Source organism: Anolis carolinensis, chromosome 2, assembly GCF_035594765.1.
Source record: "Anolis carolinensis isolate JA03-04 chromosome 2, rAnoCar3.1.pri, whole genome shotgun sequence".
NCBI classification, from domain to species: Eukaryota; Metazoa; Chordata; class Lepidosauria; order Squamata; family Dactyloidae; genus Anolis; species Anolis carolinensis.
In genome coordinates, this window is record NC_085842.1 from 130,823,010 (window position 1) to 130,838,675 (window position 15,666).

The 15,666-nt window shown below is 43.8% G+C and overlaps 1 protein-coding gene across 1 annotated transcript in view; it reads left to right on the forward strand.

Annotated features, from left to right (window-relative positions):
- aspscr1 (ASPSCR1 tether for SLC2A4, UBX domain containing) overlaps window positions 1–15,666 on the forward strand; it is a 96,129-nt gene that overhangs the window by 17,064 nt on the left and 63,399 nt on the right. Inside the window, exon 4 of the mRNA XM_008104579.3 lies at window positions 13,914–14,014. Coding sequence (XP_008102786.2) covers window positions 13,914–14,014 — 101 coding nt within the window. The remainder of the gene's footprint in view (window positions 1–13,913; window positions 14,015–15,666) is intronic.

Below are 15,666 nucleotides of genomic sequence, written 5' to 3' on the forward strand. Positions count from 1 at the left end.
TAAATCAGGGTTCCCCAAACTAAGGCCCGGGGGCCACATGCGGCCCATCAAAGCCATTTATCCGACCCCCGTGGCAGCGTGCGGTGCAAGGGAGGAGGGAAAGGTGCGTGCCTTTCCCGTCTCCTCCCTCGCCCAGTGCATGCCTTCCAAAGCTTTGCTTGTTTATAATGATATTTTAATTATTATTTAATTAATAATTAATTATTAAGGGGTGCTTTACTAGTGCTTTGGGTGCACAAAGGCAGAAGGGGGTTGGACTACATGGCCCAAGGTCTCTTCCAATCATCATCATCATCATCATCATCATCATCGACACAAAGACACAGTATAATACAGCAAACAAGATATATATGCTGGATTTAGTATCACAAAATCACAAGTTTAACACGTCCCAAGCATTTAGGACTGTGTGATGTATGGTGATGATGATGATGATTATTAACAACATTGAGGGTGGGTGGACATCTGTCAGGGGTGCTTTGCTTGTGCTTTTGGTGCACAAACGTAGAATGGGGTTGGACCAAATGGCCCAAGGGGTCTCTTACAACCCTCTTTATTATTTTTATTATGATTATGATTATAATTTATTTATTATAATAATAAATAAATAATACTTTATTATTTTTATTATGATTATGAGAGCCTAAAAACCTGGCTCTTCCAAAAGGCCTTCGATGATTAATCGTTGTAGGTTCGATTTATCTCCCCATTCAACAATAGCTCCATTGATGATGCTTTGCTAGTATTATATTGCACTTTATTGACTATTTTAGCTGTGAAACTACCTCTCCCCATTTTGAAATATTCTGCACTTTGGCCCAGATCCGTGTATTAGTCTCCTGTTTTTAACATTTTATTCTGTATATTGATTTTTATGACTGTTTTTATTGATGCTGATGTTTTATTGTTGGGGTATTTGTTTTATTGTCTTGTTGTTGTTGTTACATTGTTGTGTTGGGCAAGGCCCCATGTAAGCTGCCCTGAGTTCCTTCGGGGAGATGGGGCGGGGTATAAGAATAAAGTTATTATTATTATTATTATTATTATTATTATTATTATTATTATTATTATTTGATTAACATTGAGGCTGTATTTGTTCCCATTTGTTTTGTTTTTTACTTCAAAATAAGATATGTGCAGTGTGCATAGGAATTGGTTTATAGTTTTTTTTTCTACTATAGTCCGGCCCTCCAACGGTCTGAGAGACCGTGAACTGGCCCTCTGTTTAAAAAGTTTGGGGACCCCTAGTCTAAATACTGTAATGGAACCAGATCCCACTTGAACTTGGAAACTAAACATAGTTTGCCTTGGTTAGTACTTGAATGACAGACTGCCAACAAATACCCAGTGCTGTAGGCTACATTTTAGAGGAAGGAAAACCACCTCTGAATATTCCTTGACTAAGAAAACTCTACGAAACTCAGGGGGTCTCCATAAATTAATGGGCAATTTGAATGGTGCATACACACATACATAGAAAGAAGGAAATGGTTATACAGTGTTCCCTCACTACTTCACAGTTCACTTTTCGCGGATTCGTTGTTTTGCAGTTTTTCAATAAACTCTTAAAGACTATTGTAAATCATAAAAAATTACAATTTACAGCCTAAGGAAGGGAGGAAGGAGAAGCCAAAGGGAGAGAAAAGGAGCCCAAGTGGCAACGAGAGGAGAAGGAGGCGATTTATCAACACACGATTGGTTGATAAAGTCTTTAAATAGTTTATAACTACTAAAAAATGTATAAATATTAAAATAAATATTGAGACCCTTCTTCGTGGATTTTCACTTATTAAGGGTGGTCCTGGAACCTAACCCCAGTGATAAGTGAGGGAACACTGTAACATTGTTTCATTTGACAATACAGTGGAGTCTTACTTATCCAACACTCGCTTATCCAAGCCTCTGGATTATCCAACACATTTTTGTAGTCAATGTTTTCAATATATCGTGATATTTTGGTGCTAAATTCATACATACAGTAATTACTACATAGCATTACTGCGTATTGAACTACTTTTTCTGCCAAATTTGTTGTCTAACATGATGTTTTGGTGCTTCATTTGTAAAATCATAACCTAATTTGATGTTTAATAGGCTTTTCCTTAATGCCTCCTTATTATCCAACATATTCGCTTATCCAACATTCTGCCGGCCCGTTTATGTTGGATAAGTGAGACTCTACTGTATATGATATTTTGTTTTGTTATCCTGAGGACCAGAAGAAAAGCCATTTTTTAAAAAGGGTACATACTTTCTAAGCACCCTTTTAAGGATATTTTTCTAGAGCCCTTATGTTGAGAACTTTAGTGAGCAATGTAATATTTTTGGTTTTGTGCCAATGGATCCCCCCAACATTTTCTGGCTTTTGAAATCCCTATATGTATTGCAATGGAAGCAGAGTCCTCTGTGGTCAAGGAAGATGCATTATTACAAAGAACTAACACAGTGATTACCTATTTATCTGTCTTGTACTCACATGTTTATAAACTTAGAAACTAATTGGCACGGCCTTTCTGTTTGCTGAATAACGGATTAATATTTATATGTAGCTTGGGATTTCTGTGAAGTTTTAATTGCCTGAATATGACTTTTGTGACATGCCTGGCTTTGAACTGTTGCCTAAAAAACTGATGCAATTGGCAGAGTGGATTTTTGGCCCAGAGTCTCATAGTCCGGTGATGTCAGCTGTCGGCACTCTTGTGCAGCCAAGGATAATCTGGTGGCTGATCTTGGGCAATGGAGACATTGGGAAAGCCATGTTTGTGAAGGGGTGAATCTACTTTAGCCTTTGTGACGGGTTTTTACTTACAGACAAGCTCTTCATTCCCAGTAGGTCACATCTTGGCTATGCAGCAAAAATAACAGCAAAGAGCTCCCTAACCTTGGCAACAAAAGCCCTCATGCCTGTTGGATTTTGTGGTGTCTAGGATTTACTTTAAAAACTCTTGTTAAAATGTTAGGAATATTTTGTTGTGTCTGCCTCCATCCCTTTCTCAGATCTTTGGATTACTTCAGTGACAAGGACTGCATTTAGAATGAACAAGATGGGGATAAGAATGGCAGTTCAGTACTCTTGCAACATTACCCGCTTGGGAGATTCATTGGTGTTTTCTCAAAAGCATGGAAAACTTAGCCAGTGATTCAGAGTTTAAAGCTAAGAGGCAGACAAAAAGAGAACCAAGATCGTTTGTGCAGGAATTGCTTGTTTGTTGTTTTTGAATGTTTGTAGAAGTCCTTTGATCAGCCTTACCAGGTCTTAGTAGTTCAGGTTTTCCTCCTAAAGCTTGTGGTATTGAGGGTCCTAAAATCCATGGTTTGAATCTGGGAGTGTGGTATTGTTCACAATATTGGAAATCTTCCTTCCTGAAACAGTTACAAGGTTATCATTGTGCCCAACTCTTAGTAATAACAGTTACTGCTGCTGCAGTTGTTACTGTTTTTAACATATCAGTAATTGACTGTGTATATCAGTGGTTCCCAAACTTATTTGGCCTACCGCCCCTTTCCTGAAAAAATATTACTCAGCGCCCCCTGAAAAGGGGGCGTGGTTTAGAGGAGTGGGCGTGGCTCCTGATCAAGAGGGCAGAACTGAGCCTCTCCCCAGTCCAAGATGCAGGGCTGGAAGGGGGAGGGAGAGGTGGGCGGGGCCACAAATGGGCAGCCAGGAGTGGGGTGGGCAGAGTTACGAGCTCTGAGGCAGGGCTGAGCTTCTATCCCTGTCCTGTGGAGCCTGCCAGTACACAGGGGATGGGTCTAGAGGAGGGTGCGGGGCCTCTTCCCAAGTGCCTGACGGGGCTGAACCTCTATACCCCGCCCCCGTGTTCTAACAAGCGCCTCAGGAGAAGTAAACAGAGGCTCAGCCCTGTCTTGCACTCTTGGGAAGTGGCCCTGCCCCCGCCCCTAGCCACGCCCTTTAGTCCTAAAAGGCTTCTCAGGAGAGGTATAGAGGCTCAGCCCTGTTTTGGGCTCTTGGAAAGGAGGCCCCGCCCCTTCCCTAGCTCCACCCCCTGTGTCCTAACAGGCACCTCAGGTTCTCTCCCCTGTCTCTGGCACTTGGGAAGAGGCCCCGTCCCTCCCCTGGCCCCGCCCCCATGTCCTAATAGATGCCATCACCGCCCCCCTGGATCGCTGCAGCGCCCACCAGGGGGCGGTAGCGCCCACTTTGGGAATCACTGGTGTATATCTACAACTGATCACAAGGTTATTCCAGTTCCAATTGCCTTATGGAAGCAAAAGGAGAAAGATTTTAAGGAGACATTATCTTTGAGCCATCTGAAAATGATTATAGGTCCTGGCAAAACGTCTTCTCAAGTTATGTATCCAAGCAGAAGGTTTGATTCCTTCCTTCCCCCATTCCTGTAGTAGCCCATGATTGCACTGGTCAAAATGGGACTGATTTTAAAACAATAAAATGGATGCTTCCTTCTATTTGGGACCCACCAGGACAATCTGATGCTATTCACATTTTGTAGGTGGACTTCCTTGTTGAAAAAACAAAAACATGGAAAACATTTCTTTTTCTGGTTTTACGAACTACAAAAAAGAAAACTGTTTCTGGGGCCAATCAGGGCATGTTTTCAGTGGAAGGTAATTTGAGGTAACTTGGTACAAGATCCTCTACTACATCTTCCCATGTAGTGCTGAGGATGGATTTAAATACATAGGTTGAAATCATGTGATTCTCCAGGTGTGGGACTGCAATTTGCAGCTATTAAAGTTAGATCAATGGAATGCCAAAAGTTTTAGGGCTATATGATGTTCAGCTCGGAAATAGAGAAAGAAGAAACACTTTCTAGAACCAGGGGAATTAGAAATTTAATGTCTTCAAGTTGTAACAAGACAACTCTTGTAGAAAAGAAATGTGTTGCTCCAAATGATGTCATGACCATTTAATGGTTTAAACAATAAATTGGTATGCTAGCCAGGAGCACAGTCTACATGTGAATATCTGATCACCATTTCTGAATAATCTCGGAAGCTTCTGAATTTAAACATTTTATGTGTTCGCTTAGTCATATATGTCAGATATGCATAGTTTTATATCTGTTTTCTGGGCCACAATTATTTAAAATTGAATAGGTATGCCACAAAGGAAGATGTCAAAATTTGCCTATAGTAAAAGTTATTCATAATTTTATTTTTAAAATATAGCTAAATTTTAAGACAGTAAAAATAACTTTCACTAAATGCCTTCCATTGAGACTGAGAGTGTGAGTTGCCCAAGGTCACCTCTAGTGCATTTATGTAGCCAAGTGAGGATTTGAATTCTAGTCTCTAGAGTTGAAGTCCAATTATCAAAACACTATATAGGCAGTGTCTGAGTTACAAACATCCGACTAACAAAAGGCTCATAGTTAAGAACAAGAGTGAGACAACAGGAAGTGAGAGAAATCTACCATTGGAAAGGAAATTCACTTCTGGAAGAGATATTCTGGGAAAAAGAGGTCTCCACTAAAACTTTAACACCAATTCTTGTTTTCACAACAAGCCAGATTGAAATTTTCTGAACAGGGGCACAGACAGCAAAACAAACACCACATGGGTATATGCTATCCAAAGATAGAAAGATATATGGCAAAAGTTACACTGTTCCAGCTTACAAACAAATTCAACTTAAGAACAAACCTACAGAATCTCTCTTGTTCGCAACTTGGGGACTATCTGTACTATACTGGCTCCAGAATATGAAGAAGATTGAGTATACCTGCTTATTGTAATTTGAACTATGATAGTCCACACATAGCACGTAGAACAGAATTGGTCCCACAATATGGTGACAGAATAGGTCCAAGTTCATAACCCTTCCATTTATGTAGTTAACCTAGTTACATGCAATTTTAGGATCAGCAGATAGCAATTACTAAAAATGGTCAACATCATTCCAAAATTACCTTTAAAATGATGAATTAAGGAAAAGAGAAATGCATTGCTGAAAAAATGCCATTAGCATTTGATGATTAAAAATGAATTTTAAATTTATTTATTTATTTATTGTATTTATATCCCGCCTTTCTCTATCCCAAGGAGGACTCAAGACGGCTTACAAGACAGCACTTGCATAGTGGCTTGGACATAAAAACACAAACTTGAAGTAAAAATTAGGTTAAAATTAATATGTACATAAATACATAATGAAAATACATTCCAATGTTAAGACACATCATCCAAAAACAAGGTTTAAGGCCATTCCATAATAAATTGCACGATTTCCAAGTAAACTTGTTGCACTGTACTATTTTTCAAAGGCCTGCTTCTAAAGCCAGGTTTTTACTCTCCTTCTGAAGGCCAGGAGGGACGGGGCTGATCTAATATAACTAGGGAGGGAGTTCCACAGGGGAGGGGCCACCCCTGTCTCTCGTTCCCCCTAAATGCACTTGTGAAGAAGGTGGGATCAAGAGCAGGGCCTCCCCAGACAATCTTAGACTCCGAGGTGGTTCATAGGGGGAGATACGTTCGGATAGGTAGACTGGACCGGAACCATTTAGGGCTTTGTAGGCTAAGGCCAGCTCGTTGAATTATCCTCGGTAGCAGACTGGCAGCCAGTAGAGCTGACATAACAGGGGGTGGTATGCTCCCTGAACGCCGCTCCAGTGAACAGCCTGGCTGCTGCCCGTTAGACCGACTGAAGCTTCTGAACAGTCTTCAAAGGCAGCCCCATGTAGAGTGCGTTGCAATAATCTATGCGGGATGTAACCAGAGTGTGGACCACCGTGGCCAAGTCAGGCTTCCCAAGGTATGGGCGCAAATCAGTGTTGAAAATTTTAACCGAGTAGCCACAGTTAAAATAAAGTAACGGCGCTCCATGCAGTCATGCTGGCCACATGACCTTGGAGGTGTCTACGGACAACGCTGGCTCTTCAGCTTAGAGCACCAACCCCCAGAGTCAGACATGACTGGACTTAACGTCAGGGGAAACCTTTACTTTTACCTTTTTTAGCCACAGATTATTTTCTACCCCTGAAGACGCAGGCCCGCAGTTTGGGGGTCCTCCTGGACTCAACGCTGACATTTGATGCCCAAATGAAGCCCTCTCGATGGATTGTCACCTTGTTGTGGTGAGGGGGCTTGCGTGTTCCGATGAACCTGCGGGCCCAACCACTGGAGTCATGCACTCCCAGGAGTGGCTGCAGGGGAGATTTCAGACCAAGCACAATCCGAAGACCCAAAGACCTCAACGGCGGAGCAGGCGGAGGATAACATGGTACTTGTTACAATGGCTGTGAAGGCGGAAGAAGGCTGCAACAGACTGAGAAGCCACTCTCGTTGCATTAATTACACCACTGCTGGAACCTCACTCTGTGAAGACTGTGTGTTGACTGGCCGTGCACCGACCTCTACACATTAAAAAAAATCACGCACAGGCGTCTTCCAAGAAAAATAAAAACAAACCAAAAAAGTCCCATGGCGATCAGTGACTGGCGACGGGGGCAGGACTGTGAAATCTGGAAGCCCCTAGTCACAGACTGGCACATGGGCGGTGGATATGGACTCAGTCGTTCTACCTCAAGGACCGAGGCAGTTGAGTAGTCCGGCAGCTGTATCCATGACTGAGCAGCCCTTTTTAGGATCCTCTCTGCTCACCCCACACGGGGATGGGGCTGGAAAAGGTGCCCTAAACATAGTCTGCCTCTCTTACCCTGACTGGACTGCCGTGTCCAGAGGCGTCACCACTCTGCAGCCAAAAAAGAGAAATGAACTTTGGAACATGGAACGTACGGACACTGTTGGATAACACTGACAGCGAACGCCCCAAACGCAGGACTGCTATCATTGCAAGGGAGCTGGGACGCTTTAAGATCGATATAGCAGCCCTTCAAGAGACCCAGAGAGCAGGAGAGGGACAGCTGAAGGAAGAAAAAGGAAGCTACACCTTCTTCTGGAAGGGACTGCCTGAAGAAGAGCGAAGAATACACGGAGTTGGCTTTGCTATCAGAAATGACCTGGTGAAGCACCTGACTGAGGTACCCACTGGCATCAATGAACGACTCTCAACCCTCCGAATTAACCTTGCCAAAAACCAACAGGCAACCATCATATGCGCCTATGCACCAACTCTAGATGCTGACGAAGACATCAAGGGAAATGTTTATTGTCAGCTGGACACCATCCTATCCGAGATACCTAAGGAGGACAAAATCATCCTCCTGGGGGACTTTAATGCAAGAGTCAGATGGGACTCCGACCTGTGGCCAGGGATCTTAGGAAAAGACGGGGTCGGAAACAGCAACTCAAATGGCATCTTGCTTCTCACCAGATGCGGAGAGCACAACCTTGTCATCACCAACACGCTCTTCCGCCAGAAAAACAAGCTCAAGACATCATGGAAACACCCCCGGTCAAAGCATTGGCACCTCTTGGACTATGTTATTACACGTGCCAGAGACCGCCGCGATGTGCTTCTCACAAGAGCCATGACAAGTGCCGATGACTGCTGGACAGACCACAGGTTAATCCGATCCACGATGGCTATCAAGATCATCCCCAAACGCAGACTCCAAGGAAAAAAAAAACAAGGCCTTCAGGAGCCCTCCAAACGAGCCCTTCTCCAAACAACACTCAAGGATCATCTACCCACAGAACACCCCGAAAATGTTGAGGAACATTGGAACAAACTGAAGACCTCCATCATCACAGCCTACGAAGAAACCATTGGATACCAAACTAGGAAACATCAAGACTGGTTTGACAATAACGACAAAGAGATCCAACAGCTAATTGATAACAAAAGGAAAGCCTTCCAAACATGGCAGAGAGACACCAAATGTGCTGCCAAGAAAAAGATATATGCCAGTTCAAAAGCTGAGGTCCAAAGAAGGACCAGAGAACTCAAGAACATCTGGTGGACAAAGAAGGCTGAAGAAATCCAACACTTTGCAGATACCCATGATGCTCAGAGATTTTTCAAAGCCACAAAGATCATTTACGGACCAAGAAACCATGGCAGCCTCTACGCTCATCAGATGGAACCAAAATTCTGAAGGACAAAACATCAATTGCACTACGTTGGAAAGAGCACTACCAGAACCTGCTGAATCGCAGCTCCAATGTGGCCGAAGAGACCCTCTCACAAATCCCGCAACAACAAACCAGGGATGAGCTTGCAGCACTGCCTAGTTTGGAAGAAGTTAGCAATGCCATCAGCCAACAAAAAAACAACAAAGCCAGCGGACCTGATGGGATCCCTGCTGAAATCTTCAAAACGGGTGGACCTGAGCTGATACAATTCCACCAGCTCATTGAAAAGGTGTGGGTGACCAAGAAAATCCCAGTAGACTTCAAGAATGCCACCATCATCACCCTTTTCAAGAAAGGGGACAGAACAGACTGCGGGAACTATTGCGGTGTCTCTCTTCTAACCTTTGCTGGGAAAATCCTCGCAAGAATCCTTGCAAACTGCCTTCTCCCTGTCTCAGAAGACACCCTCCCAGAATCCCAGAATAGCTTCCGTCCCTCCAGAGGAACAGTGGACATGATCTTCACTGCACGACAGCTCCAAGAAAAATGCAGGGAACAAAATCAACCTCTGTACATGGCATTCATTGACCTTGCAAAGGCATTTGACACAGTGAATCACAGCGCTCTCTGACAAATTTGTGAACATCCTGCGGCTCCTCCATGATGACATGATGGCAACAGTCTTGGACAGCAACGGCTCCCAAAGTGACCCATTTAAGGTGGAATCAGGTGTCAAGCAGGGATGTGTTATTGCCCCTACCTTATTTTCTATCTTCATCGCTATGATACTTCACCTTGTTGATGGGAAGCTTCCCACCGGAGTGGAAATCATCTATCGGACAGATGGCAAGCTATTTAACCTCAGCAGACTGAAAGCCAAAACCAACATCTCTTATAGAACTCCAATATGCCGATGACAACGTAGACTGTGCGCATTCAGAAGAAGACCTATAAGCCACTCCTTATAAAACACCTTCACAGAAGCATACGAGAAGCTCGGCCTCTCATTGAACACCGAGAAAACCAAAGTGCTCTTCCAACAGGCACCAGCTAGGCCCTCCACAATGCCAGGAATACAGCTTAATGGTGTAACATTAGAAAATGTTGACCATTTCCGCTATCTTGGCAGCCACCTCTCCACAAAAGTCAACATTGACACTGAAATACAACACCTCCTGAGCTCTGCGAGCGCAGCATTTTTCAGAATGAAGCAGAGAGTGTTTGATGATCGGGACATCCGTAGAGATACCAAAGTGCTTGTTTACTAAGCCATTGTCCTCCCAACCTTGCTCTACGCCTGCGAAACGTGGACGGTCTACAGACATTACACCAAACTCCTGGAGCGTTTCCATCAGCGTTGCCTCAGAAAAATCCTGCAAATCTCTTGGGAAGACAGGCGGACAAATGTTAGCGTGCTTGAGGAAGCAAAGACCACCAGCATTGAAGTGATGCTCCTACGCCATCAACTTCGCTGGACTGGGCACGTTGTCCGAATGCCCGATCACCGTCTCCCAAAGCAGTTGCTATACTCCGAACTCAAGAATGGGAAACGTAATGTTGGTGGGCAGGAAAAGAGATTTAAAGATGGGCTTAAAGCCAACCTTAAAAACTGTGGCATAGACACTGAGAACTGGGAAGCCCTGGCCTTTGAGTGCTCTAATTGGAGGTCAGCTGTGACCAGCAGTGCTGCAGAGTTCAAAGAGGCACGAATTGAGGGCTTAAGGGAGAAATGTGCCAAGAGGAAGGAACGTCAAGCCAACCCTGACCGGGACCGCCTTCCACCTGGAAACCAATGTCCTCACTGCGGGAGAACATGCAGATCAAGAATAGGTCTCTTCAACCATCTATGGATCCATCCCCAAGACCCCACAACTGGAAGACCATCGTCCTCGGCCTACGAGGGATCACCTAAGTCCGGCTTCCGTGCGGGGCATGGGACAGAGACTGTATTGGTTTCCATCACGGATCATCTCCGATGCCAGCTTGACCAGGGCGGGTCGGTGCTGCTTGTGTTATTGGATCTCACAGCAGCATTTGACACAGTCGATCACAATCTTCTGACCCACCGCCTTGCCGTTGCTGGAGTTAGGGGGACAGCTTTAAATTGGCTGGCCTCCTTTCTTCACAACCGTGGACAGCGAGTGGAGAGGGGAGGCCTGGTCTCTGAGAGGTCCCCTCTACATTGTGGGGTTCCTCAGGGGGCCATTCTCTCCCCTCTGTTATTTAACATCTATATGTGACCACTTGCTCAGCTGGTCCGAGATTTCGGGCTCGAGTGTTATCAATAAGCTGACGACACTTAGCTTGTGTTAAAGATGGAGGGCCGACCGGAGTCTGTACCCGACAGTTTTCATCAGTGCCTCGAGGCCATTATTGGATGGTTGCGTTTCAGTAGGTTGAGGGTGAATCCAGCAAAGACGGAGATCCTATAGCTGGGCCGACCTGGCAGTGGGGATATCCAGTTGCCAACCCTGGATGGCGAAATGCTACGCCCGTCTTTACTGGTAAAGAGTCTGGGAGTCCTCTTGGACCCTTCATTGACGATGGAGGCCCAGGTCTCCGCCGTTACCAAAACTGCCTTTTTTCATCTTCGGCAGGCTAGACGGCTAGCCCCCTATCTGTCTAGGGACAACCTGGCTATGGTGATCCAGGCTACAGTCATCTCGAGACTGGATTACTGTAATGCCCTTTACATTGGCCTTCCTGTGTCAGTGATCCGGAAGCTCAAATTGGTGCAAAATGCAGCTGCCCGGCTCCTTGCAGGAGTCCCGATAAGATGCCACATAACACCAATCTTACGGCAGCTGCACTGGTTACCAATTGAGCACCGGATCACTTTCAAAGTGATGGTGCTTACCTTCAAGGCCTTATATGGTCTAGGGCCGATGTACCTGAGGGACCGCCTCACTCCCTACAAACCCCAGAGATCCCTCCGTTCTGAGGACCAAGACCTGTTGGAAGTCCCCAGTTTTAAGACTTTGCATCTAACTGCAACCAGACGCAGAGCCTTTTCAGTAGTGGCGCCATCTCTCTGGAACACCTTGCCACCTGAAGTTCGTGCCTTGCGGGACTTGTTGGCCTTCCGCAGGGCATGTAAGACACACCTGTTTCGACAGGCTTTTGAGTTCTGTTGTTGATGTTTTAAAAGGTGCTTTTAGGATGTTTTTTTTAAAAGATGTTTTTTAAGATGTTTTTTAAAGATGTTTTTAAGATGTTTTTTAAATTGTTGATTTTAGCCGGTTCTTGTAAGCCGCTCCGAGCCCTAGGGGAGTGGCGGCATATAAGTTCGATAAATAAATAAATAAATAAAAGTAAGTCGGCGGTGGCTGGGAGGGCCTTTGCACAATTAAAACTTGTGCGCCAACTGCGACCATATCTCGTGAAGTCTGATCTGGCCACGGTGGTCCATGCTTGGGTACCTCTAAATTGGATTATTGCAATTCACTCGGTGTGGAGCTGCCCTTGAAGATGGCCCGGAAACTCCAACTAGTTCAACGTTCAGCAGCCAGACTAGTCACTGGAGCAACTTACAGGGAGCGGTCAACCCTGCTGTTTAAGGAGCTCCATTGGCTGCCGTTCATCTTCCAGGCCCAATTCAAGATTCAGGTGATCACTTACAAAGCCCTGAACAGTTCGGGACCCGCCTACCTTCGTGACTGTATCTCCTCCTATGAACCTGCATGATCTCTTCGTTCATCAGGGGAGATCCTCCTCTCTGTCAGAAGCGTGGTTGGTGGGGACGAGGGAGAGGGCCTTCTCCGTGGTAGCCCCTGGCTCTGGAACTCGCTCCCCAGGGAGATTAGGCAAGCCCCCATCCTGGTAGCATTTAGGAAGAGCCTAAAAACCTGGCTCTTCCAGCAGACTTTTGGAGAATACCCACGATAGACCTTGTACCCGCGACCATTTCCTCATCTATTGCACTTTATCTTGCTCTATCAGTTTGTTATAGTCACAGGGTGAACCCCACTCCAAGTTGCTCTTTCATTGATGGTAGCACTTAATCAACTACCTTGTGTTACAATATTCACTCATTGCACTTTGCCCATTTCCTTTTTACCCCCTCTACTTGGGTGCCAAATCCACGTTTTACTATTATTATCATTTTATACTTTTACTATGCCTAGAGTGTTAAATTTTAATACCTGTGTCTGAATTTCCTGATATTATTTTATTTTGGTTTGCTGTTTTTATCTGGGCTTGTAGGCAGGATATAAAAGTAAAGTATTATTATTATTATTATTATTATTATTATTATTATTTGTAAGGTCTTATTATAACTAGAATGCAAAGCTGTGATCAAAAGTGGAAGACAAGGTGATCTAAGATACACAAGAACAAGTCTGGAGTTTGTGTCTGAGAAAGAGATATTAGGATCAAGAAGCTAAAGTGTTGCTAGAGGGTTTAGAAATTGAATAAGTTACGGGATCTGATGATAAAAAGGCATTTTAAAGAATTTTCCTGTGATTAAATCCAGGTGGGATTTCTATAATATTAGGTTTCTTATATATTAGAGTCCAAGTCAGGAAAAGCGAACTCAAGCCAATTTAAAGCCTATCTGCTGTGAAATAAGTGCAGGTATCTATAGGGAGAAGCATTCAACATGTTCTCTCTATGCATTCAATCCATAACATTTTCTCCAGTACGATTTTGACAAACACATAACTGTTCTTCAACAACTACATGTTTACAGTTTTGTCTCTGCTGAAGCAGTAACTAAAACTTGATCCACATTGTCAGTTGTTTGTTTTGGGGTCAACTGTTTGTAAGCACTAAGTGACACAGATGTCTGTTAGTCTGAAGCTTAAGTCAAAACCTAGCAGTGGGGGCCAGGATTCTGTTTGCCAGATGTGTCCCTGAATGGGCTGACTTGCCAGATGTGACCTTGAACAATCTGGTTTGCTTGTAGTTATGTGGGGCATATATACCCTTTTTCTAATTCTGTGGGTTCTGCTTCCTAGGTACGAATTGCACTGCAGTTGGATGATGGTTCTAGGCTCCAAGACACCTTTTCTTCCACCCATACTTTATGGGATATTCTTCATCATTTTTCACAGACCAGGTATGTGTAAAAATAAAATAACGAGATAAACATTTCAAAACGCCAAAGCCATGAAACATAAGCAATGAAAAAGATGCTAAATGGATAAACAACTGTGATGTTAATTCAGAGAACCCCACCCATGATTCCTGCTAGGCTTGGGGTATATTTAATTGGGTTGTTGTCTTACTCTGTAACTTTGTTGAGCAGATCTGTAGTAATGGCTACCACTTTAGACAGGACTAGATTATACTGCACATGTGGGAATCCTGCCATATGTTCTCGGGATAGTGATTTAGCCAGTTGGTTCCCCTTAGTTTCCTTTAAACTGTCTGGGTGGCATCATTGCTAAAAACTAGTGTCATAGCTGGAGGGGGGCTAATGGCAACAACAAAAGCTCTGTTTGGATTGTGCATCTGCTGACTGCCTTTGGAGGGAATGGAGCTGGAACAGAATATTCCGCACTTGCACCACTGATCATGTGTTTATCCTCCCTTCTGTTAGCCAGACACATAAAAAGCGAAGGGGGCGCAACACCATTTGGTCCAAACTGCATGTTACACTCAGTTGCACACATCCAAGGGTCAGTGAGCATTTTGGGTATCTAATAATAATAATAATAATAATAATAATAATAATAATAATAATAATAATAATAATAATAATAAAATTAAATAATCTGGTGGCGGAGGACTTTTACAAGTAAAACAAGCAGCCAAACAAGAAGAACATGCCTTGGCAGAATATGTAAAGGAAAGTGAAGAACCTGCTTTGATTGAAGTCAAAAATCAGAAACTCCTCAAAGTACAGCAGACAAAAAATCAGTAGAAGGAAACTGCACTATGAACTAGAGCTGATAGCTGGCACAACAAAGCATTGCATGGACAGTTCCTTGACAAAATTGAAGGAAAGGTTGATAAGGAGAAGACCTGGCTATGGCTCACAAATGGGACACTGAAGAAGGAGCCAAAAAGCCTGATTCTTGCAGCCCAGTAGCAAGGCATCAGAACAAAGGCAATTAAGGCCAAGATCGAAAAATCAGCCAGTGACCCAAAATACAGACTGTGCAAGGAAACTGATGAAACTATTGTTCATATCCTCAGCTGCTGTAAGAAAATCGCATAGACAGACTACAAACAGAGGCACAACTATGTGACCCAAATTATTCATTAGAACTTATGCCACAAGTACCACTTCCCAGCAGTAAAGAACTGGTGGGATCACAAACTTGCAAAGGTAATGGAAAATGAACACGCAAAAATACTGTGGGACTTCCGAATCCAGACTGACAAAGTTTTGGAACACAACACACCAGACCTCACGGTTGTAGAAAAGAAAAAGGTTTGGGTTATTGATGTCACCATACCAGGTGACAGTCGAATTGATGAAAAACAACAGGAAAAACGCAGCTGTTATCAGGACCTCAAGATCGAACTGCAAAGGCTCTGGCATAAACCAGTACAGACTATGCCAAAAGATCTCAGCTAGCATTTGGAAACAATAAGCATTGACAAAATTATGATCTGTCAACTGCAAAAGGCCACCTTACTGGGATCTGCATGCATCTTCCGAAAATACATCACACAGTCCTAAACACTTGGGAAGTGTTCGACTTGTAATTTTAAAATACGAAATCCAGCATATATATCTCGCTTGCTGTGTCATGCTATGTC